The following is a 26,071-nucleotide window of genomic DNA, read 5'->3' on the forward strand; positions in this document are numbered from 1 at the left end:
ACTTCAAAGAGAGCTGTACAAAGATACTTTTCATTTGCTAGCCTAGACTTACTAGCTGGAGACTGAGGGTCTAAGACAAAGGCCCTTCCAATCTTCATCGCAACTCAACAGCTGGGACATTTAGCAGTCAATGATATCCAGCCAAATTCCAGATGAGTGGATATACATCCTCTGTTGAAGAATGGTGAAGCGTTGGGGGTCATGTAACATAGGCTTCTGGCATGTGGAACAATAATATTGCCCGAGACCTGAAGAGCCCAGTCTTTTATTTTAACATCTGACTAGCAGGCCATACTGAAATAACTCTGGCACAGGAAGTTGTGACCATTGCCTGTAAAACTCTGAGGATCTAAATCATTTCATGAAGACACCACCACCTGAAGAGTGAATTATACCACATCGGTTTTTGATCTGCAGACCTCCTTGAATGAACATCTCATTGGACTTAGATTCTGGAATCCACATGAAACAATATTTATTTTCTTGCTGTAAATCTTTCTTTTCTCTATCCATCTCTTTACTCTCAGAGTGTGGAAGCGACGGTGCAAACCTGTCTCCCGTGTTTTGACTGCGTGCAAATAAACTAACCCTTCGAGTTCATCCTATCTAGAGTTTTCTGTATAATTATTAATAGAAAATTGGATGACACAAAAGAACCGAGGGATTGGGAAATACGTTTGAATTAATTCCTCTCCTGACCTTAACAAGAACCTCAATTGCTTTCTATTTGTATTTGTTCTTAAAATTTTGGACGTTCTGCCAAAGCATAAGCTATTGTCCATTCCAAATTGTCCTGAGGAAAATAATTAGCAAAAACTACATAGTATATACAAGAGTCCATTGTAGGTCAAATCAAGTGGGTGAAAGTTCCCTGAAGGACATGAAGAATCAGTTGTTTTGGTTGAACAGTTGGTGGTTTGTCAAATTTTGGGAACGAGACACAAATGCTGCCTCTCAGCGCCAGGGACCAATTCTGGCCTTGGATGATCGTCGTGGGGGGTATAGAAGATTAAGGATGTGATCAATTTGAGGTGTTTAAATAGAGAGTAACTACTTCCTTTGGAAGGGAAGTCCAGAACAGGAGATTGAATTAAAGTTTGGCTGTTCAGAGTTGATGCCAAGAACCATTTTTTCCATACAAAGTATACAATAAATCTGGAACTCTCTGCCTAAAACACTGAAGCAGCTAGGCCAAGTGAACATTTCAAAACTGAGATTGATAGGTAAACCTAACAATTATAAAACCATGAGGGTAGATAGGAATTAAGATGTAGGTCAGGCATGAACCAACTTAAAAGGGTTAAATGGTCCACTCCTACAACCTTTTTGGAATTTTCTGGCAGTTTTGCATCTCCTGATTGCTGCAGTCACAATGTAAATGCAGTCTGAAATTGTACCAGGGTATTTCTGAATCTGCACCAGAGTACAAACTCACAGTGAAACTAGGAGGAGGTAAAGTTACTCAAGAGTCAGAGGGCAGCACAGTGGCTCAGAGGGGCAACATGTTGGCTCAGTGGTTAGCACTGCTGCTTCATAGCATTAAGTACCCTGGTTCAATTCCCACCGTGGGTGGTTGTCTGTGTGGAATTTGCACTTTCTCCCTGTGTTTGCGTGGGTTTTTTATGGGTGCTCTGGTTTTCTCCCACAGTTCAAAGATGTGTGAGTTAGGTGGATAAGTCAGGCTAAAAATGTACAGGTTACATAGGTGGGGTTACGGAGATAGGGCAGAAGCATGGGCCGAGGTAGGGTGCTCTTTCAGAAGGTCGGTGCAGACTTGATGGGCTGAGTAGCTTCCTTCTACACTGTAACAATTCTATATAAAAAAAGTCAACTTCAGAGTCAGATCAAACTTGGCATTCAACCTACATCTGAAGCATAATAATGATTTAATGTCATTTCAGTTTTGCACTATTTACTTATGGAATGTTAATGCAACCTAAAAGGTTAAACAGCGTCCAAGCTAGATGTAAATCTAGAAAAATGTAACACTGAATCAGTCTAATTTACACTTTCAATCTCCTGTCTTGGCTCTCTAATAATGCAAAGCTAATTGGCAGTGTACTTTTTCTCTCTCTGTAGAATACAAGTTGCATAAGGTCTTCAACAGATTAAGTAACCAAGCAATCAAAGCCAGGAATCAGAAAGCACCCTACCTCAACATGAACTAACCATTCACCATTTCAAGAGTACAGAATGATTACACCTGGTCACAATTATTTAGAACATAGAACATAGAACACTACAGCGCAGTATGGGCCCTTCGGCCCTCGATGTTGCGCCGACCTGTGAAACCATCTGAAGCCTATCTGACCTACACTATTCCATTTTCATCCATATGTCTATCCAGTGACCACTTAAATGCCCTTAAAGTTGGCGAGTCTACTACTGTTGCAGGCAGGGCGTTCCACACCCCTACTACTCTCTGAGTAAAGAAACTGCCTCTGACATCTGTCCTATATCTATCACCCCTGAATTTAAAGCTATGTCCCCTCGTGTTGGTCATCACCATCCGAGGAAAAAGACTCTCACTGTCCACCCTATCTAACCCTCTGACTTCTCTATTAAGTCACCTCTCAGCCTTCTCCTCTCTAACAAAAACAACCTCAATTCCCTGAGCCTTTCCTCGTAAGACCTTCCCTCCATACCAGGCAACACCCTAGTAAATCTCCTCTGAACCCTTTCCAAAGCTTCCACATCCTTCCTATAATGTGGTGACCAGAACTGCATGCAGTACTCCAGGTGCGGCCGCACCAGAGTTATGTACAGCTGCAGCATGACCTTGTGGTTCCGAAACTCAATCCCCCTGCTTATAAAGGCTAGCACACCATATGCCTTCTTAACAGCCCTATTAACCTGGGTGGCAACTTTCAGGGATTTATGTACCTGGATGCCGAGATCTCTGTTCATCTACACTACCAAGAATCTTGCCATTAGCCCAGTACTCTGCATTCCTGTTACTCCTTCCAAAGTGAACCACCTCACACTTTTCCGCATTAAACTCCATCTGCCACCTCTCAGCGCAGCTCTGCAGCTTATCTATGTCCCTCTGTATCCTATAACATCCTTCAGCACTATCCACAACTCCACCGACCTTCGTGTCATCTGCAAATTTACTAACCCATCCTTCTCCACCCTCTTCCAGGTCATTTATAAAAATGACAAACAGCAGTGGCCCCAAAACAGATCCTTGCGGTACACCACTAGTAACTGAACTCCAGGATGAACATTTGCCATCAACCACCACCCTCTGTCTTCTTTCAGCTAGCCAATTACTGATCCAAACCGCTAAATCACCTTCAATTCCATACTTCCTTATTTTCTGCAATAGCCTACCGTGGGGAACCTTATCAAACGCCTTACTGAAATCCATATACACCACATCAACAGCTTTACCCTGATCCACCTGTTTGGTCACCTTCTCAAAAAACTCAATAAGGTTTGTGAGGCATGACCTACCCTTCACAAAACCGTGTTGACTATCGCTAATCAACTTGTTCTTTTCAAGATGATTATAAACCCTATCTCTTATAACCTTTTCCAACATTTTACCCACAACCGAAGTAAGGCTCACAGGTCTATAATTACCAGGGTTGTCTCTACTCCCCTTCTTGAACAAGGGGACAACATTTGCTATCCTCCAGTCTTCCGGCACTATTCCTGTCGACAAAGACGACATAAAGATCAAGGACAAAGGCTCTGCAATCTCCTCCCTGGCTTCCCAGAGAATCCTAGGATAAATCCCATCTGGCCCAGGGGACTTATCTATTTTGACATTTTCCAAAATTGCTAACACCTCCTCCTTTTGAACCTCAATTCCATCTAGCCTGGTCGACTGAACCGGAGTGTTCTCCTCGACAACATTGTCTTTCTCCAGTGTAAACACTGACGAAAAATATCCATTTAACGCTTCCCCTATTTTCCTCTGATTCCACACACAACCTTCCACTACTATCCTTGATTGGCCCTAATCTTACTCTAGTCATTCTTTTGTTCCTGATATACCTATAGAAAGCCTTAGGGTTTTCCTTGATCCTATCCGCCAACGACTTTTCGTGTCCTCTCCTTGCTCTTCTTAACTCTCCCTTTAGGTCCTTCCTGGCTAACTTGTAACTCTCAAGTGCCCTAACTGAGCCTTCATGTCTCATCCTAACATAAGCCTTCTTCTTCCTCTTGACAAGTGTTTCAACTTCCTTAGTAAACCACGGTTCCCTTGCTCGACAACTTCCTCCCTGCCTGACAGGTACATACTTATCAAGGACATGCAATAGCTGTTCCTTGAAAAAGCTCCACATTTCGATTGTACCCATCCCCTGCAGTTTCCTTCCCCATCCTATACATCCTAAATCTTGCCGAATAGCATCATAATTGCCTTTCCCCCAGCTATAATTCTTGCCTTGCGGTATATACCTATCCCTGCCCATTGCTAAAGTAAACATAACCGAGTTGTGATCACTATCACCAAAGTGCTCACCTACATATCTAAATCTAACACCTGGCCGGGTTCATTACCCAGTACCAAATCCAATGTGGCCTCGCCCCTTGTTGGCCTGTCTACATACTGTGTCAGAAAACCCTCCTGCACACACTGCACAAAAACTGACCCATCTATAGTACTCGAACTATAGTATTTCCAGTCAATATTTGGAAAGTTAAAGTCCCCCATAACAACTACCCTGTTACTCTCGCTCCTGTCGAGAATCATCTTTGCAATCCTTTCCTCTACATCTCTGGAACTATTCGGAGGTCTATAGACAACTCCCAACAGGGTGACCTCTCCTCTACTGTTCCTAACCTCGGCCCATACTACCTCAGTAGACGAGTCCTCAAGCGTCCTTTCTACCGCCGTAATACTTTCCTTGATTAACAATGCCACACCCCCCCCTCTTTTACCATCTTCTCTGTTCTTACAGAAACATCTAAATCCTGGAACCTGCAACAACCATTCCTGTCCCTGCTCTACCCATGTCTCCGAAATCGCCACAACATCGAGATCCCAGGTACCAACCCATGCTGCAAGCTCACCCACCTTATTCCGGATGCTGGCGTTGAAGTAGACACACTTCAAACCAGCGTCCTGCTTGCCGGTGCCCTCTTTCGAACTTTTAACCCTATCCCTGACCTCACTACTCGCAACATCCTGTACACTGGGACTACAATTTAGGTTCCCATCCCCCTGCTGAATTAGTTTAAACCCCCCCCCCGAAGAGCATTAGCAAATCTCCCCCCCAGGATATTTACTTTATACTGTCCTTGTTTCTAACTTAACATGATCAGTCCCACTGCAGATTCACTGTACTTTAAATATGGAGCAAAAATATGGCATTTTATAAATGTAATAAAGATCTCAACGATATGATACAACTGTATTTATTTCGGAGCAAAGTGTTGCAAGGGATCAACAGCGGCAGCATTTACTCAGCACCAACCTGTTAACACTCAGTTTGGGTATTACCAAGGCCACTCAGCTGTACACAAAACGTGCATCAAGGAACAGAATTCCAGGAGTGAGCTGAGCATGACTATTCCTGACATCAATGCAGCATTTGACCAAGCATGGCATCAAGGAGCCCGAGCAAAACTAAAGTCAATTTGAATCAGGGAGAAAAGTCCACACTGGTTTAAGTCATACCTAACATAAAGGAAGATGGTGACGGTTGTTGGAATGCCAATGATCTCAGTCCCAGGGTATCACTATATGAGTTCTTTCCACCATTGATGGTTGGTGGCAGCAGTGTGTGTACCATCTACAAGATGCAACTTCCAAATCTACCATCTAGAAGGCCAAAGGCAGCAGATGCATAGAAATATCACCACTCACAAGCTCCACTCCAGATCACACACCATTCTAAGAATTGCTGTTCCCTCATTGTCACTGGGTCAAAATCCTATAACTCTCTCCTTAACAGCACTGTGGGTAAACCCACACCACATGGACTGCAGAGATTCAGGAAGACAATGCACCATAACCTTCTCAAGGACAATTAGGGATGGCCACTAAATGTTGGCCTTGCCAGCAATACTCACATTCTTTGAAAGAACGACAATAAAAATCCCAAATATCTAAGTTACCACAGTTATACTCAATTGTTATGAGGAATAATGTTATCTCTGGGACTCACGTAAGGAAAAGGATAAGCATTCCATCCAGAGGGGAGGTAGTGTTGATTAAGGAGAACATTGCAGTGCCAGAGAGGGAGGAAATTCTGGAGGAGTCAAGGACAGAATCTATTTGGCTAGAGCTAAGGAACAAAGAAGATGCAATTACATTGATCGGCATAGTCCAGGCGCCACGTACTCGTGGGAAAAGTGTGCAGGTACGAATTGCAATAAAATTACAGAGGTAAAGTTATACGGTAGTTATAATGGGGATCTTAATTATCTGAGTATAGATTGGCATAGTAGTGTAAAGGGACAAGAGTTCAGAGTGCGTTCAGGAGAATTTTCTGCAGCAATATGAATAATTAGAGTAAGAATAGTCGTTTGGTCGTACAGAACCTGAGACAAGAGACATGCTGTCAATGCTTTTTCTCATGACAGATTCGGAAGAATAGCAACTGTAAAGGGAACAACAATTTATATTGCATGAAAAGAGAGTGGTGATTGATTAGTAATTGGACTCTGATTTGTACAGACATGGCCATGGAGAATGCACCAGGCCAACTGTTCTTTACAGCCAAGCTTTTGTTCAAATTCAAGCAGGTCAACTCTGATTGGTCAAAGAATTGCCTTGGGGAATAAACTAGGAAATGGTTGTATCCAAAGCCTTTTAGTTTAAAAAAAAGCACAATGCAAGAACATGCTCATTTTGCCTGCAGTCAGGGCCCTGTGTGTGCATAGATGTAGCTTCTAGCACGTGTTAATGAGCCACACTGCAAGTCCTACTGATAATCTTAGTGGAATTTTTAGCACAATCAAGATTATTAATTAAGTGCTGTTCCATTGTGGAATTTAATGTCAGACACAATGTTTTGAGTTCTGCAAGCATGGACTAGGGTCAGATACAGACAGCACTTTGCTTGTTGTGAATAGCTGAAGGAGTGTGCTGTGTAATGACTGGATGTGTTGACCCACTGACAGATCTTATTAAACACTGGACAGATGTCCATCTCTCTTAGTGTAGGAGCATCGGAGATGCGTTCAGCCACCTCTCCCCCCCCCCCCCAAAGTTTTAGGGCACTAACCATAAAACAGTAAGTTTAAATGTCACTTTGACAACCTAGGGAGAGAAGGTAAGTGTACAATGTAAGTGGATGAGGGGGTAGAGTGTGGAAGGGGTAGTTGGTTTAGTCTGGGGGTTAGTTGAGGTGGTTATCACTCAGGAGTGAGAGCTAGTTTTAGTGCTTCTCTAACCTTTCCTGGGTAACAGAAGTCTCCAATTTTAGTTCAGAGTTTCGGTAGGTTCCAGACGTCACGCAATTTCCCAACAGAAGTAGAAAATTCCTGGGCAATTCCCAGGCAGTCAGTACGTGGCAAGTTCCGAGGGTTTTCCCCTTCATATCTTCCAAATGTATGGGATACGACCATCTGGAGACTGGGAGATCTGGGCCAATTGAGTCATCTGTTTACACTGGAATGCAACTTCTGGGGTCCAAAAGATGACATTTGTTTCAGCATACATGACGCCAGTCACAGAGGCAGCATGCCACCAGATGACCATAGCAAATGGAAAAGATTAACTTCGGACTGTTTCCAAGTTAGAGGACTGTTTCCAAGTGAGGGATAAGACAGTCACAATTAGGGAATAAAGTTGAAAACTCAATTCCTTGGCAGTTTCACCATTGCTTTTGTGCTGTAATTCTTCTGCGACATGATTCAACATAACATCATTTCAAAAACAAAAGTAAGGCTTTGCTGTGTTGGCAGCATTCAAGGAACCGTAGGCCTTTGAGGGATTAAAAAAACTTCTATGCTGTCATAACTGCTTTCATTAAGTATATGTAACATCCTGCTTAGTAAGTTCTACTTGATTCATAATACTGGTTGTCCATAACTTCACATCACAGATGTCAGTCTTCAGCCAATACGATTCACTCCACGTGACATCAAGAAACGGAAGGCGGCACTGGATACTATAAAGGCTATGGGCCCTGACAATAGTATTGAAGATTTGTGCTCCACAACTTGCCGCACCACTAGCCAAGCTGTTCCAGTACAGCTAAAACACATGGAAGGATTCATCAACAGTCCTATCAAATGGCACTTACTCAGCAATAACCTGCTCACGGGTGCTCAGTCTGGGTTTCGCCAGGGTCACTCCATTACAGCCTTGGTTCGACATGGACAAAAGAGCTGAATGCCAGAGGTGAGGAGAGTGACTGCCATTGACATCTGATGAGTATGGCATCAAGGAGCCCTAGCTAGACTGGAGTCAATGGGAATCAGGGGGAAAACTCTTTGCTGGTTGGAGTCATACCTGGCACAAAGAAAAATGGTTGTGGTGAATGGAGGTCAGTCATCTCAGCTCCAGGACATTACTGCAGGAGTTCGTCAGGGTTGTGTCCTACGCTCAACCACCTTCAGCTGCTTCATCAATGACCTCCCTCACAACATAAGGCCAGAAGTGTGGATGTTCGCCGGTGACTGCACAATGTTCAGCACCATTCGCAACTCCTCAGATAATGAAGCAGCCCATGTCCAAATGCAGCTAGACCTGGACAATATCCAGGCTTGGACTTAAACGTGGCAAGTTACATTTGTGCAACACAAGTGCCAGCCAATGACCACCTCCTACAAGAGAGGATCTAAACATTGCCCCATGACATTGAATCGCATTACCACCATTGAATCCCCTACAATCATCATTGATTAGAAACTGAACTGGACTAGCCATATTAATACTGTGGCTACCAGCGCAGATCAAAGGCTAGGAATCCTACGGCGAGTAACTCGCCTCCTGACCCAAAGCCTGTCCACCATCTAGAAGGCACAAATCAGGAGTGTAATGGAATACTTTCTACTTGCCTGGATAAGTATAACTCCAACACTCAAGAAGCTCAACAGCATCCAGGACGAAGCAGCCTGTTTAATTGTTCCCTCTTCCACAAATATTCAATTCCTCCACTACCAACCATCAATGGCAGCTGTGTATACCATCTACAAGATGCATTGCAGGAACACGCCTGGTTCCTTAGGCTGCACCTTCCAAACCTACGTCTATTACCATCTAGAAAGACAAGAGCAGCAGATACCTGGGAACCTCACCACCTGGAGGTCCTCACCAACTTGACTTGGAAATATATTGCCATTCCATTTTTGTTGCTGGGTCAAAACTTGGAACTCTCTCCCCAACAGCACAGTGGGTGTACCTTCACCTCAGAGACTGCAGTGGTTCAAGAAGACAACTCATCACCACCTTTTGAAGGGCAACTAGGGATGGGCAATAAATGCTGGCTTAACCAGTGACGCCCACATCCCGTAAAGGAATTTTTAAAAACTTATTAAGGACCCGGAACCTAGAAACTTAAATTGAAAAGAGGTTTATACCTCAAAACCGGAGGAGAATTTACAGAGTAAGGAGGAATAGTTCTTTTGATGGAAGAATCAAACACCAAAGGGCACAGTTTTAAGATAATTGGCAAAAGAAGTAAATGATGACATAAAGGGAAAAGATTTTCACGTGGCAAGTGGTTAGGATCTGGAATGTAATGCTCGAGTGTGTGTGCTGGGGCGGGGGAGCGTGTAGATTCAATTGAATGCAAAAGAGAATTGGATTATCTGAAAAGGAGGAATATGCCATACTAAGGGAAGATGGCAGAGGTGTCTGTGGGCAAATTGCTCCTTTAGAGAGCCCGCACAGAATGATGTGCCATTATACACTGGCCCTCAAGTTCCAAAAATCTATAATTAGTATTGGTAAATTTCAGGCAGTATAGTTAGGGCCAAATTTTTGCTTGAAACTTTTTGAACTCTGCAAACCTGGCTCGGGAGAATGTGCCCCCGATGCTCCGATTCATATTCTGGATGGGGGTTTGGATTGTTAACAGGAATCAGACCCGCCACCCATTGAAGCTGAGCAGAACCAGCCACAGAGGCTACAGGGTGCAGAGGTGGGCCATTTAAAAGGCCAGTCACATGCTCTGGGACTTTGTCCTAGTTGTAGACACACAAGAAAACCAAAAAGAGCCCTCTAGCCCTCACTCTCACACACCTTCCCCATACGCACCTTACTTCATGCGTCCACCACATCCCATGGCTCCTTATACTCACCAGGGCAACGTTTGTCCCTCTACTCATCACTGTCCTTTAGAGCCCCCAAGCCAACTTAGTGCTAACTCAAGGCTCCCACAGAACTATTTAAAAACGTATATAATGGATATAAATTTCTTAAAGGAAATCTTCAATGTCAAGAAAACATTTGTATTTACAGTCGCACATCAAATACTTTATAATCACTTCGAACAATAAGCTAAAAGGACTCTCACTGTGATGAGTCATGCAGCTCTAATCCTATAATGATCACTCACAAATGTATGTCAACAGACAGTGAAATTGCAAGCATTGTTGTTTCCCCCCCCCCCAAAGGTAGGCTGTCTTTCTTCAAAACTTTAAAGAGCTTGATTTAACTGAATTGACAGTTCCATAGTTTATACACATTTTACATGCATTGATGTCTATTTTTACCAATCCCAATGGGTACCTGGACCTCTCCCAAATATCTCCAGCAGTATTAGACCTTTTGCTCAAATAACTAAAGCCCATAAGTTGTATTTTGGACATCCCACCAATAAAAATTGCATCTGCTTGAAGGTGTGTAGCAGCCTTTGGAGCACTCCTGTTCAGAAAATTAGTGCCTTGGTCTTACAAAGCTGTAAATGCATTAGCCATGTTAATTGTCTAAAAACAAGACATTGACTGGTACTGAATGATGCTTAATCAGTGGCACATTTATAAAATTGCATTTGGTAAAATTAAAATTACATGCAACAAGAGGGAAACCTTTGATAAAGCAAATATTAAGGAAGTTAGAAAGTGCTCATTAGCCCAATGGAAAATGATTAAGTAAAGAAATCAGCTTATTGATTGAAGTAATTGCCTGGGGAAAAGTTCAAATAAATTCTCCTCATATGTAGTTGTATTTTAACTTTTGTATAATCATATTGTGCAGAAACAGGTATATTATCATAATAATAATGTTTATTCGTATCACAAGTAGACTTACATTAACACTGCAATGAAGTTACTGTGAAAATCCCCCAGTCGCCACACTCTGGCACCTGTTCAGGTACACGGAGGGAGAATTCAGAATGTCCAATCCATCTAACAAGCACATCTTTCAGGGCTTATGGTAGGAAACCGGAGCACCCAGAAGAAACCCACGCAGACATAGGCAGAACGTGCAGACTCCGTACAGACAGCCGGAAATCGAACCCAGGTCTCTGGCATTGTGATGCAATAGTGCTAAACACTGTGCTACCCTGATACCCTATCAGGATTAATATTTAAAAGGGGCAGTTTGCACTGAGCATTTGGACGTATAAAGGCCAAAGTTCAGAGTTGTGACGTGTTCAGATTCTCAACCAAATCATCTTTTCAAATACTCTGCTAAGCATATGTTAGGTGCTATGTCATGCACTGTATACTTAATAAATCTATGACATGTAAAATAAATGATAAATAACCTCATCCAGCTAGTTCACCCCTGAATCTTTTGCACCAGCCTGCCATGAGGGACCTTATCAAATGCTTTACTAAAGTCCATGTAGACAACATTCACAGTCCTTCCCTCATCAATCATTTTTGTCACCTCCTCAAAAACTTAAACTAAATTAGTGAGACATGACCTCCCTTTTACAAAACCATGCTCTCTGTCGCTAATAAGATCGTTCACTTCCAAATGTGTATAGATTCTATCTCGGAAAATCTTTTTCAACAATTTCACTATCACTGACTTCAAACTCACTGGCCCATAATTACCCGGATTATCCTTGCAACCCTTCTTAAGTTATGCTACAACATTGACTATCCTCCAATCCTCTGGGATCTCAGCTGTGGCCAACGAGGACACAAAGATTTCTGTTAGAGGCCCAACGATTTCATCTCTTGTCTCCCTCAGTAATCTGGGATAGATGCCATCTGGCCCTGGGGATTTGTCTATCTTAATGCTTTTTAACACACCTAAAACTGCGTCCCTCGTAATAATGGCCTGTTCTAAAGTGTTTACACATCCCTCCGAGACACCGCCAATCAACATGTCCCTCTCCTTTGTGAATACTGATGCAAAATACTCATTAAGGACCTCTGGTTCTGCACATAATTTCCCTCTTTGTCCTCGAGTGGACCAACTCTTTCTCTAGCTACCCTCTTGTTCCTAATATATGTATAAAATGCCTTGGGTGACCCCTTTTTGCCCTAACTCCCTGCTTGAGCTCTTTTCTACTTTCCTTGTATTCCCCAAGTGCTTCATCTATTTTAGTTGCCTGTACCTCACGGATGCATCTTTTTTCTAGTAACTAGAGACAAAAACCCTTGGATTATTGGATTATCACTAACAAAGGACGATTTCTTCTAATGAGCTGCAGTCTGAGGCAGCAAAGTATATCATACACCAGTAAATCACAAATGCAGCAACTGCCATAAAAATAAAACAAACATGACCGCCAGGTCATTTTATACTTCAGTCAAATGACGAGATACAAAATCTTATACCAAAATTGTATATACAATGTTATCTCAAGTGGCCAGAAACAAGCTGAAAATCAATTTATTTTCCAATGCCTATGCTTACATTACCTCCAGTATAACTTTTATGATCCGATGAGGTAGCAGATGAAGTTGATGGAAGGTAATGTGGTTGATATGATATACAAAGGCTTACAACAGATGGCTATTTAAGTGCCACAAAACAGGCTTGATAGTAAAGCTAAAATCAATGGAATAAAAGGGATAATGGCAGCACGGAACAACGGTGGTAGTGACATGAAGCAGAAAGTAGATTCAAATGCATCTTCTTTGCACTTGAAGATATACAGTGAGGCTCTCTAGGCAGTCAGTGATGTACAAGGAGCAATGTCTTACTCTACTTAACATTCCCTCTATTAAACTGGATGGTGAAAATTTGCATGCGTTTCTCCATTCAATTCATCGGAACATAATGGTGCTTTAATTCTGTTTTAAAGTAAAATCTGATTACTTTCAGTAGTTAAAAAAAACACAAACTAGAGAGGAAAAACATTTTTTGTGTAACTGCTGTTATGTGGCTAAATAACCTCAATTGTGATCTATCCCACCTTAATTTTTTTGAAATCCACAGGTTTTCGGATTAGCTCATAGTATTCAGGGAGCTCCTTCCGTGAAGGCAACTGGATAAAAACCTCACTTAGCTGTCGGCTCAAGCTAGTTTCAAGACAAAGATAAATGAAACTGGATCAGTTCTGCATACACACATATATATATCACCAATACATTACAAAAACATTTGTACAAATTCAATCCAAATTCCATCTGTATCTATATCTTTCACTTTCTTTTAACTATAAATTCATTACTGCATTCAGAGGTTTCCTGCGCTGAATCAATTCTGCTGGATCCTCCATCAGAAGATTGACCAGATAAACTGGAGGAAGTGGGCATTTTTTTGTCTAATCAGGATCAGAAATAGGGGCCACGACCCTGAGTGGAAGATTCAGGCCCATATGTACCTCCTTCAGTATGGAGTACAAAACAGGCAAAGAACAATACAGCACAGGAACAGGCTCTTCGGCCCTCTAAACCTGCGCTGATCGCATGTCCTATCTAGACCAAATGCCTGTATCCTTCTATAGCCGTCTCTTCATGTGCCTACCCAGATAAGTCTTAAAGGTCGCTAACGTATCTGCTTCAACCACCTCACTTGGCAGTGCATGCCAGGCCACTACCAGCCTCTGTGTAAAAAAACTTCCCCCGCACATCTCGACTGAATCTTTCCCCCCACCCCCTCACCTTGAACTTGTGCCCCCTTGTAGTTGTCATTTCTGCCCTGGGAAAAAGCCTCCAACTGTTCACACTATCTATACCCCTAATAATTTTATAAACTTCTACCGAGTCAACCCTCAGCCTCCGTCTCTCTAGGAAGAACAATCCCAGTTTATTTTTAAATTTGCAGATTTTGTACAAAACCTGGAAGCATTGTGAACTGTGGAGGGTTAGTGCTAGACCTCAAGGAATCATTGACATGAACATCCCTTTTCCTGCTGCACTGAAAAAAAATGTTGGTCTACAGGGAATGTATAGGGAGTGGGATTAACTGAGTGGCACCTGTAGAGAGATAGCCTCATTCAGTGCTGGACCCATACTATGATTCTATAACTTATTTTTAATTGAAGATAACTAACCCAAGAACTAGCCTCCAAGGAGAGCTGCAATTAAAGATTGCTTCAGAAGAAACTATTGTGTTTTTTATTTACTTATATAATTCAAAGATGATTGCTCCTATAAGACCATAAGACATAGGAGCAGAACTAGACCATTCGACCCATCGAGCCTGTTCTGCCATTCAATCATGGCTGATTTGTTTCTCATCACCATTCTCCCACCCTCTCCCCATAACCCCTTATTAATCAAGAAACCCCTGATCTCCTTATTAATCAAGAACCTATCTATGTCTGTCTTAAAGACACTCAGTTATTTTGCCTCCACAGCCTTCTGCAGCAATAAGTTCCACAGATTCACCACCCTCTAGTTGAAGAAGTCCCTCCTCACCTCAGTTCCAAGGGATCGCCCCTTCAGTTTGAGGCTGTGCCCTCGGGCCTTAGTTTTTCCTACTAGTGGATTTATATTCCATCTGATATTTTCGCCAATACATGATTGACGTTGGAAACCGAGGCTCAATGCCTTAAATACCAATTTTTCTGCTGCTGGGAATCTGAATTTTTGGAGTAATGAGATGCTTGGTTTCAAATAAGAATCTAAACGTGAAACTTATTTTACCTGTCTCTGTAGTTAATAACAGTATCAATGATTGCATTCATCTGTTTTGTGATCCTCGGTGGATTCGGAGACAGTTTTTCAGCTGGAGGTCTGCCTCTCTTTTTCTTCTTCTTTCCATCGTCTTTTGATGGATCTTTATCTACATTTCTTCTGCGCTTTCTAGCTTTCTTCTGACGTATTTCCTCTTCCATTTCTTCTAAATTGCCGTCTTCAATTGCCTAATCAGAAATATTACAAATTTACCACCCTCTCCAAAATTTGGAATTTAAGTCTTTATAAAAGGTTTACTCTGGAAGTACAGGTGATGGTTGACCATTTAGATACTTAGCCTAGAAACTCCACGTTGGATGGAGGAGTTTGATAATGTAAAAAGTGATGTTATCACAGTCCATTCGTTAACTGTTGTTTTTACTCCCACGCTTTTTAAATGTGGGAGAAACAGCAAGAAGAAATACAGATCCCAAAAGACTCAATTTATATTCCAGACTTGATTCTGCTCTTCTCCACAAAAGGAAAAAACTGTCAAAAGGTTATGCCACAATCGATATGGGATCCCAGAACGTCTCAGTTCACAAGGGGTGGATTTATTTCTACCAGTGTATGACTAATAAATAGGTGAAAATCCTCAAACCGTTACCATGTAAGGTTGCACATCAGTGATCTAATCCCTACATCATTCCATAAAGATTAGGTCTTCAGTTTTAAAGAAAGTTTGCAGGAAAATTCTACATTTAATTCAATTTTGGGGTTTTATACAAAACGAATACCATTAATGAAATGAAATGAATGGATTAATCATTCAAGGTCAGAAAATGCTGCATAAATTAACTGTTGCACGGCACAATAATGAGCAATTTGTCACACATTTTTCAGACCCCATTCTTGCTTAGAACAGTAAGTTCAGAATTTCTCTTGGGGAAAATGCCCTTTTACCTGCCTTATCTCCACACAAAATAATTTGTTCAGTTATCCCAACGATAACTTGCATCTGGTCTCCTTTAAAAACTTGGTCAAGGTAAGGAAACTGATGCTGTGTTTTCAGAGAATGCTGCCGTGGAGCAGCACATAGATGTGAAATAGGAGAGTGCTACGGGTGGATCTTTGGGGAAACCACAGGCAACTGTGTAGGAGCAGGACAAGATGTCATTGCATGTGATTCTCTGGCTACAACTTGAGTGACAAGAATGGAACCAGGCAGGTGTTGTCTCGCCTATTGGACAGCAAATGAGAGGTGATCAGAGTCGAACAGTGTTAAAGTCTGCTGGAAAGTAGAGAAGGCCAAGGAAGGACAGTTTACTATTGCCAAAAGTCACAAAGAAAACCATTTGTGACTTTCATTGGAGTGTGGCACTATGGTGGATTGAAACAGAGTCTGGAGATTCGAACATGGAGTTCAAGGAAAATGGGCAAGGATTTGGAAGGTGAAAGAACATTCAAGGACTTGGAAGCAAAGGAATGCAATGGAAAACCAAGGGGAAGCCCTCGCCTCCTTGCTCTCCTCACTTATTCAATTTTTACTCTTTGCAGACATTAACATTTTCTCAAAATTAAATTTTTCGTATTCTAGTTCTCCATTGCTACAGGAAGAGAAACCCTAACAATGCAAAATCTTGACCTAATGACCAGTGATGGGGTATCCAATGCACGACGTGGATTATATGTTATTGTAATTATACCCAAATATGCCAGAAACTTTTAAATTTAACTATGGCAATTTCAAAAAATACCTATAATAATTACTTTCCCAGTCCTTAAACAAAATGCATCAAATTTACAATTGAATGACATCAAATCTGCTACTCAGCAATATCAAAGAGCAGTCAAATCTCTGCCAGTCAGCAATATCAAAGAACAGTCAAATCTCAAGTGGGTCCCATTGCTACTTAAATCCTGACAGTCTTTGTGAGGGAGGATTTTGAATGGTGCTGTTTTTATATGGAAATACATGAAACTGTGTTCAACTGCACCTCAAGCCATCGTGATAAAATGACACACAGGTGTACACCATTCCGAGATTGCTGAAGTTTCACTAAAGAAAATCCATTCCACAGAACTGACCTTCATAACTGTTACTAGGAATAAAAATCAAGAGAAAAGGCAGATCAATGTCCTTAATACTAGCTTCCTACTTTGCTTGTGTGCTTTTTAACAAAAATTATCTGAACCATGCACATACGATCAGGAAGTCAAACAGTAATTCCAGAAATATGGTTAAATGCATCATCTACCCTGAGCCACTGCTTTTCTGTAAGAGCATCACTGTAATCCACATCCCTGCGCATACGTGACCCTCGCCCAAACATTTTCTCTTCCTCCTCTTCACAAGTCAACCGTTCAACTTCTGCATCGTCTTTGACAATCCACGATGGAAGGTCATCTTCCTCCATCAGCCGTGGCTTACGTTTTGGATTCCGTGCGTCTTCTCTTCGCCGCTCCAGATCCATGCGCTAAGATTGGCAACAGAAGGGAATGTGGCAACTGTTAATTTTAAAATAACAATGCAATGCATTTCTTGTGATTAAGTAAGACCAATATTTATCCACTGTCGTTGCAATATAAAAACATTGCAGTATGCTTCAGTCACTTAAAAAAAACAGAATTTGTCACATGGAGTAGTCATTGGCAAACAAACTATTTTGCTACTTTGTTCCTCTTTCCATAATGTCAAAAAATTAATAAAAACACAAAAAATATATTTTTCACTGATTTTGGTAATTTAAATAAAGCACAGAAAATCAGAAATCTGCAGGAAATTAAAATATGAAAAATGAAATGAAAATCGCTTATACCAAATGTACAACTCAAACTAGATTCATACATTTCCTAATATTGTTCTTCAGCTTGTATGTGATTTACTTCGATCAGTTGTGAGCTATGTGCAGCGAGACCAACTCTGCCACTCGGCAGTATCAAAGAACAGTCAAATCTCAAGAGGGTCACATTCGCAGCATTAAAGTGGCACTCTGTGTGGAAGCACTTTTGTATTTTTGCTGTGTTTTTATTTGGAAAAACATGAAAGTGCTTGTTCAAATGCATCTGAGGATGTCAAGATAAAATGGCATGCGGGTCTGTCCACCATATGTCTGAGGTTACTTAAGTTTTCTTCCTGAGAATGGTGATTGACTGAAGTGGTCTCACTGTGTATATTTCACAACTGATCAGTGTAGATTCTAGACACACAAGACCATGAATAGGAAATGCAAATAACCCACTTTTTAAACTCAAGGTGTTTAGTCTTGCCAGAAAGATATTGGAGATCATGCAAGCAAATTAGTAATGGCAACTATCTTCCAGCTTTCCACTCACACGTGTCAGTCCCGTGTATTAAAGTAACAGGGACATTGGAGTACAGATGAGCTTATCTTCCTGATAGCGTTAATAGCAGTTTCCAGTGTACAATTAAAGTAAAATCACAGGAGGTAGCAAATGCCTATATGTTTAAGCGGCAGCCAGTTTTTAACCACAGGTGTGGGAACAGAATTTATTCACTTAATTTTACTGAAGGGCTGCATGACCAGAGTGTCTGGGTCTAAACTATTCAGTAAATGGATATCTTCCAGGCCTCTATGCAAACAGGACCTGTAAAAACTGACTATTTGCTCCAAAGTGGTTGGCAACTATGTCATAGTATTTGGTGACACATGCAATTACAATTTGGAATAGTTGACAATTTATTTTCCCTTCCACATTGAAGCACTACTTCTGTGTTGTTGCTTACAACAGCATTGGGAATATTAGCCAATCTTAAGCTTCAAAATACAAATGAATGCCAGAGACTATAACTATGGCTGAATAAATAAAATGCCAATGTTCTGCAGTATAATTTTAATAGTTGTGAAACTAAAGTGATTAGCCAGATGATATCCTTCCTCTCCTACAGTCTAAGGTTGCACAATTATAAACCAAAATCGGAGCTTTTGACGGCTTCCACATAATTTTATGCAATTACCATAAACAATTCAAACTCCTCTTCATGCCGAGCAATCATCTGATTCAGGGTCTCATCATCTGGAACTTCATCTTCTTCCTGTAAGTCATGGAGTTAAGATGGCAATTCTTAGCAGCTGTAAGTCAACAGAACTAGATTCATTCTATTTACGAAATCAAATTTTTTTGGGCTGATGGAAATATCGTCTCTCTTCGAAACTATAATTTTATCTGAAAATTTGTTTTCCAATTGTACTTTTAAAATATTCAATTAGTGTCAGATGCTAGAGCCACTCCACACTAATGAGTCCAGAAACAGGGGCAGGGTCCACAAAAATAAGATGCTGTTGTTATCTTAAACTTCAGAATCTCCAGTAAGCATTACGTGTAGCACAGCGAATTAGATATCCGAATGCAAACACACTTGAATTCAATTCCATGATTTATGAAATGTTAACACAAAGATGCCCATCAAATATAATGTGTTATATGAACCAATAGCAGCAACAAGCTGAATATTGGGAAGACTGAATGCTTCAATAAAAAAATGTTAAGTTACCGTACACTGACATACATGGTTTCTGAGAAAAATAGAATACATGACAGTGCAGGACATTAAATGTGTCTTTTGGGTGACAAATTGATAAAATGGTAATTATATTTGAGAGCACACCTGTGACTCTGAAATATCAATGTGTAGTTATGTTGCTACAGCTCTGCAAGTTAGGTATCACATGATAATCAAACCATCCAATTGGGAACTGCCATGCTGATCTGTCGCTAGCAAGAAACCACGTCCGGGAATCAGTTTCTAGAAGAAATTCTCAATTCTGCTTTGACGAACGCAACTTCCCATAATCTTTCAACACACAGACATTGAATTGGTGGGGATGGGATGCATTGCCAGGCTACAGCAAGAAGCCCAGAAACTTTCTTACAAAGCAAGCACTTTGGTGGGTCAAGATGACAGTGTACTGGCCAAAGTTTTTTAGAACAGCACAAAAAAACAGGAGAACTGAATTGCTGGACACATCCAGAATAGCAAGATTGTGCCGTCTCCTCCACAGCTTCTCCACTGTTAACACAAAACTCCAGGGTTTACCATTTGTGCAGAATAGAATGGGCACGATATCTGGGTTTCGTTTTATTGAAGATCGAGATTTGATGTTGGGTATGGATTACTTAAACACTATCAGAGGGTATTCTCCAAGTACCGGGAAATAAAGATTGTACATTCCTATGAACTCGTTTGACTTTATAGGAGAGGAATATTTCTAGGGCCGAGCAAGGTGCATTTCTTGAAGTACAATCTGAGTTTTTCACCAAGTTTGAAAGATAAAATAATTATTTCAGCAAAGACTTTTCCGTTTGTCTCTTGAAATTTGCCCGGTTTGAAAAGGACAAGATTATTTCAGAAATTTCTGTTGAGAGGATAGAATTTCATAAATCTAATTGTATTAGAGCAATCTGCAAAACATGGAAATAAACTAAAATCAAACGAAGAAGGAAAATTCCTGGAGGCAACACAATTTTTCCGAAAAGTATCCAACTGCCATCATAATCAATTTGGTCAAAATTTTGAGAGTACGGAAAATGCAACATGGTAGAGAAGGTCCTGAATTTCATAATGTGGAGATGCCGGCGTTGGACTGGGGTGAGCACAGTAGGAAGTCTTACAACACCAGGTTAAAGTCCTGTACAAACCTGTTGGACTTTAACCTGGTGTTGTAAGACTTCTTACTGAATTTCATAAGCACTAATGAAAGCGATGACTTGGTGTGTTTCATTCAATGAAATTCAAAGATGAGTTATTCAAGTGGTAAATGTAAAACGAAGGCATACCTTTTGATTTGTCATCATAATTCAATTGTTTTCCTAGGCTTTCAAAAGATCAAATTCGCTAAGGATGGAAGTGAAGAAGGAACCTAGGAACAGGAGTAGGCCATTCAGCCCTTGTGCCTGTTCCGCCATTTAATGAGATCATGGCTGATTTGTAACCCAACTTTATATATCTGCCTTGGCCCCATATCCCTTAATATCGTTGCTTCACAAAAATCTATCTGTGTCAGATTTAAAATTAACTGTTCTATTTGTGAGAGAGTTCCAAACCTCTACCACCTTTGAGTGAAGAAGTGCTTCCTAATATTTCCCCTTAACTGTGTAGCCCTAAATTTTAAGACTGTGCCTCTTAGTTTTAGAATCTCCAACCAGTGGAAATAGTTTATCTTTATCTACTCTGTCTTTCCCTGAATATCTTGAATACTAATATCTCAGTTCCCTACTTAATTCTATCTTCCTCGGTCTCCAGTGCAGGTTCATTAGAAACTATCGGTGTTGATGTCAGGAATCAATCAATAGACACATTTGTGGAACACAATTAACAAAAATCATCACGTCTACAAGTCCACAAAGGAGTTATAGCATTGGTGAAACCACTAGGACACAAAAGTAGAGTACAAGATAAATAATCTACATTATTAAAAGAAAACATCGGTTTATACAGAGATCACCAGCACACAAAAAGTTGTATTTTTTTCATCATCTATGTTCATATTTCTGACAATACAACATAATGTCACTTTCATTTAACTCTATACAACTGGTGCTACACACCAAACATCCAAGTTCCAGGCGTTGCAAATCAGTCTTTTAAAAAAAAATATATATATATATCTTTTTTTAAATAAATTTGAAGTGCCCAATTCATTTTTTCCAACTAAGGGGCAATTTAGCATGGCCAATCCACCTACCCTGCACACCTTTGGATTGTGAGGGCGAAATCCACGCAAACACGGGGATAATATGCAAACACCACACGGACAGTGACCCAGAGCCGGGATCGAACGTGGGACCTTGGCGCTGTGAGAGAGCAGTGCTAACCACTGCACCACTGTGCGGCCCTAAAAATATATATATATATCTTAACTGCAATGATGGATTTTCACACTTAAGACAATTCTGTGCCACTCATAATACCATTACGAGATGATGCAGAAGTGTTTCCTTCATAGTATAAAAAGATCATGAAGTCAAACATGGCTGAGTAAATGCAGCATGATTCCATTCAAACTTATTGTGCACCCCCCTTCCCTGCTTCATGATATATTTTGAAACTACAGCTTCCCCAATTGCTTAGTGGCTAAATACTGCAGTGCGGTGCAAAGCCATACAGGTTAAGAAGGTTCCAGGCTTAAAACTGGAGGTTGAAAACTCGGGAGGGGTTGACCCACGGCTGAGTCAAGCCAAGGTTTCCAATCCCGATTGCTATCCTGCTGGAAAGCGTGAATTGGGGCCAAAATGGAATGACATGGAGGAGAAAAACACATGATCGTGCTCAGACACTCTTGCCTCCACATTCAAATAGCTTGCTGATTGTGTCCTGAGTCGCTGAGGAAAAGTAGCCACTTAAAGGCAGCTTGAGCAGATGGAACCATATGCAAGCAAGAGTCAGCAAACTGAGAGAGAACAGGAGAGAGCGCTGGCCAAATTAAATTTTAGGCCAATGGAGAAAACAAAAGGGAGGAAGTGAAGCACATGTCAAATCACACAAACATCCAAACACATAATAATTAGGGCATCCGTGCAGAATACAACAGTTGCTATGTGTCAGAGGCTCGTTCGATTTATTTGTTCATTTCATTAGTTACAGTGGGACCTCATTAGTGTGAGTGACCTATAAAAAGATCTTAAGTATACTTGTTCTGGACTATTAACATTCTTTTAAATTTGTGCAGATCTGATTAATTAAAGCTAGCCAATATACTGGGTCATTATTTGTAAGAATTAAGATTCATTGCTAAAAATGAAAATTGTAATACATCAGTAGCTGCCAAATTTGGATTTAAATCAAGTACTATACTGCAACAAAAAGACAAAGTGCATGATTCAAATGGTTACATGCTTGCATGTTTTTACTGGTTCTAATTTAAACAATCTTGAAATCATCTCTAGGATGGCCTAGTGTGTGGACATTTAGAAACCAGTCACCACAATATGTCAGCACAATTAATTTACTTTTAATCGGACTTTTTCTTTATAAATACACTGACCTTTAGATTTTTTTCCTCATTATTATTTTATCTTACTAATGCCCTCATTGCAGGTTTTCACTTTGCATCTTTTATATGAATCTCTCGCTTAAACTCATTCTTTCTTTCCTCACCATTTATTATTGACTGGGGGAGGGAGGGTGGAAACAGCCAGACGTATTACAAATCCCGTCTATCCCAAAAATTTCATTTATCTCTACAACCCACAGTCAGTAGCTTATAATTGCAGATACGAGAATGTAACATTGTTGACCAATTGCAATGCCAAATATCATGATTTATGGCTCAAGCTATTCAAAAAGCTTGGCGGTAACAAATGCTATAATAAACAAGCTAACAAGGCTTTAATCGTAAACATACTATTGGGTTAACAGAACCATAGGATTAAGCCAATGTGTATTTTGTGCATAGCCATCCATTATTACGAGTTGAGAGTTTTTCAGCATGTTTAATTAGATTTTTAACTAATTACCACTGTTGGTTAGACAATTGGATTGACAAAATGCAATTTTACTGAAAAACTCCAACTCCAATAGCCATTATGCTATCAAAACTAAATCAGCTGATTAAGTATAAAATACAGCGTATAAATAAGACACTGTTTGTAGCATATACTCATTTTTAAAGTTACTGAGCACAGCTATAGGCCAGTGATGTTATCCTACCCAGGTAGTACTGCAGGAAGGAGAAGCATTGGTGTCCCCCTGGTGGTGAAAGAATGCAATGTTACAATATTGATTTCTCCAACAATACAGCAGAAGATGCTTCAGAACACTTGAGGATTGCACATGAAAGTAAACTGAAATTTTTCATTTTACTGGGAAATAATTGGTTATGACTGTTTTATTGAATTCAGGTAACATGTCGTTTTTAAAACATTTAAAAATGTTAGCTATCGGATTAATTTTAAATACTTTGCCTTTCAAGGAAATATTTTAACCAAAATGCCACGCCAATGAAAAATTCTGATGATTGCAAACAGAGGATTACAGTCTCAGAGAAATTTACATGCATATTTTCAGTTATAACATCACTAAAACAATGGTTCTCATAAAAAAGGTAATTTAAATTTTTTTTAAAAAAAAATAACTAAACTCCGGCCAATATTAGATATTAGCCTGCTGAAATGCCACTGCATTATAGATGGCCTACTCAAAAAATAAATCCCGTAAGAACTTGATAACTTTCTGGCATAGATATCTTTCTATCACAGTAAGAATTAAAGTTTACCAAAACAAGGTACATTTGTTTTATTACCAGAAAGCTCCCCGTAACACCTAAATGCAGCACTTTGCCTATGGTCTCAATCCCTCCACAATTAACTTCTACAATACAACTGAAGGAGAAAATATATTTATTTATTGGCTTTATGAATAGGGGCATTTTTGCATGAAAATTTGCAAATGACTTAACATTTTATTGAAACCATGTCTAGTTGTTTTTGTTCATCAGTGCCGGCAGCACAATAAAACAGGACCCCTACCATTGGTTTTGTAGCTAAAGTGAATAAAAATTCACTAAAGCGAAAACTTATTATAGCAAGTAAAATTGAAAAATCACTATATAGGGAGACAACACTATTTGACAAGAGAGGCAGAACTCCAACACAACCAGTTGCTGCTGTGCAAAATTGCAGCAACTTTTCAGATTTGAATAAATCATCCCTCTGCCGTCCTTAAGTACTTGAAGTTAACAATCGAAATCTAAAAGCTGTGGCCCAATTTTAAACTCTGCACAGAAGTACTAGTAATCAAGCATAACACGTAACTTCATGTTCTGTAAGTGAATGGAAATTGAATAATCCATATTTCTGTCAGTAATTCATTTTAGCATATACTTCAAACTCCACGATAAAGGCACATTCGCAGAAGGCAGATGCTTGTAACATTCTTTGACAATTTCGAGGCTGAGAGGCTAAAAGATTGAGCATATTTGTTCGATTTTGATAGCAACAAAACAAAGCACAGCTTTGTTTGCACGATCGCTGAACAATTTGGTCTGGTATTATTTATATATGACATAATATACAAAATTATGCATACGTATCGACAGCCGGGAAATATTTACTTTATACATTCACTATAAACAAAGGACCAAATAGCAAGAGCCAAAGTGATATTAAAAAAATGAAATGTTTTGTACTTCAACACAGGTTTTTTTTAAAGAAAACACACCAGATCTCTCAACATTTGTCACTGAATAGGAATACATGAGAGTTTTATTCTACAAAGCCTACACGAATGTTACTGAGATTTACAGATTTTTAATTTACAGAAGTCCTTTGCTCATTTGATAGACTAGTGAAGGTTTCCTCTAGTCATATGAGTGACAACGACTGAAATTACTGCAGAAATTTATATTGTTGTATCTAGGTCTTAGGATGCCTGCACATAGATGACCGTCTGAAATTCTACTGTATACATTTTAAACTAGGATTTACTGTTGGAATGAAGAGTATCTAAGTTTTATAAACGATCAGAACTCGTCAGTTTATATTCATCGTGCACCAACAATAACAGAGTAAATGTCAAATGTACACATGTAAAAATACTAATTTGTTCTTTTCACAACTTTAATTTTCCCAAGGTAATCTTGCATTAGCAGGTTCTTTTGATAACAGACAAGAGCTACAGTTTAATAAAAACTGCTCTCTTCTCCTCATCTCAAAAGTGAGTACGCTCTGCAAGTATGATCAAGGCAAGCTAATAGCATCTTACAAGAGGCACAAAGCATCTAACCCAAAGACATGGATGTATATAATTCTTCAGATAAAGAATGGAATAAGTTATTGGTTCTGCAGTTTACCATATGATTATCAAGTGCTTAGTCTACTTGACTTCTGGTTTAAAATAAAGTTAAAACTAGCGTTAAAACAGTGCACAATAGAATGCTGTCAATTACCGGCTGCAAGTAGGGCCTATGGGCATTGTATAATTAATACTATATTGATCAGCGTTCTCAAGATAATGTAACGAAGGCTGCATATAGCTAGAGGAACATACCAAGTTAAAATGAGAAAAAACCATGCAACATTTCAGTAAGGAAAAGCTAAATGGTACAAAGTGATTAGATATTCTTTCCCTTCAAATATTCTCCCAACTTGGTTTGTAGCTACAACTGGATCATGCAGTATATTTTATAATTGAAAAAAAAATGAAAATCGCTTATTGTCACGAGTAGACTTCAATGAA

The 26,071-nt window shown here is 40.0% G+C and overlaps 1 protein-coding gene across 6 annotated transcripts in view; it reads right to left on the minus strand.

Moving 5' to 3' along the window:
* The window catches only part of LOC119970292 (probable global transcription activator SNF2L2), a 188,747-nt gene that overhangs the window by 24,284 nt on the left and 138,392 nt on the right, over positions 1-26,071 (minus strand). For 5 of the 6 annotated variants that reach the window (XM_038804672.1, XM_038804676.1, XM_038804677.1 and 2 more), the window contains 5 exons: positions 23,546-23,584; positions 18,854-18,931; positions 17,133-17,351; positions 14,905-15,122; positions 13,227-13,332 (listed from right to left, as the gene is read on the minus strand). In XM_038804672.1, coding sequence (XP_038660600.1) covers positions 13,227-13,332; positions 14,905-15,122; positions 17,133-17,351; positions 18,854-18,931; positions 23,546-23,584 — 660 coding nt within the window. The remainder of the gene's footprint in view (positions 1-13,226; positions 13,333-14,904; positions 15,123-17,132; positions 17,352-18,853; positions 18,932-23,545; positions 23,585-26,071) is intronic. The other variant, XM_038804675.1, reaches the window with a different exon arrangement.

This window comes from Scyliorhinus canicula, chromosome 8, assembly GCF_902713615.1.
Source record: "Scyliorhinus canicula chromosome 8, sScyCan1.1, whole genome shotgun sequence".
Taxonomy (NCBI): Eukaryota; Metazoa; Chordata; class Chondrichthyes; order Carcharhiniformes; family Scyliorhinidae; genus Scyliorhinus; species Scyliorhinus canicula.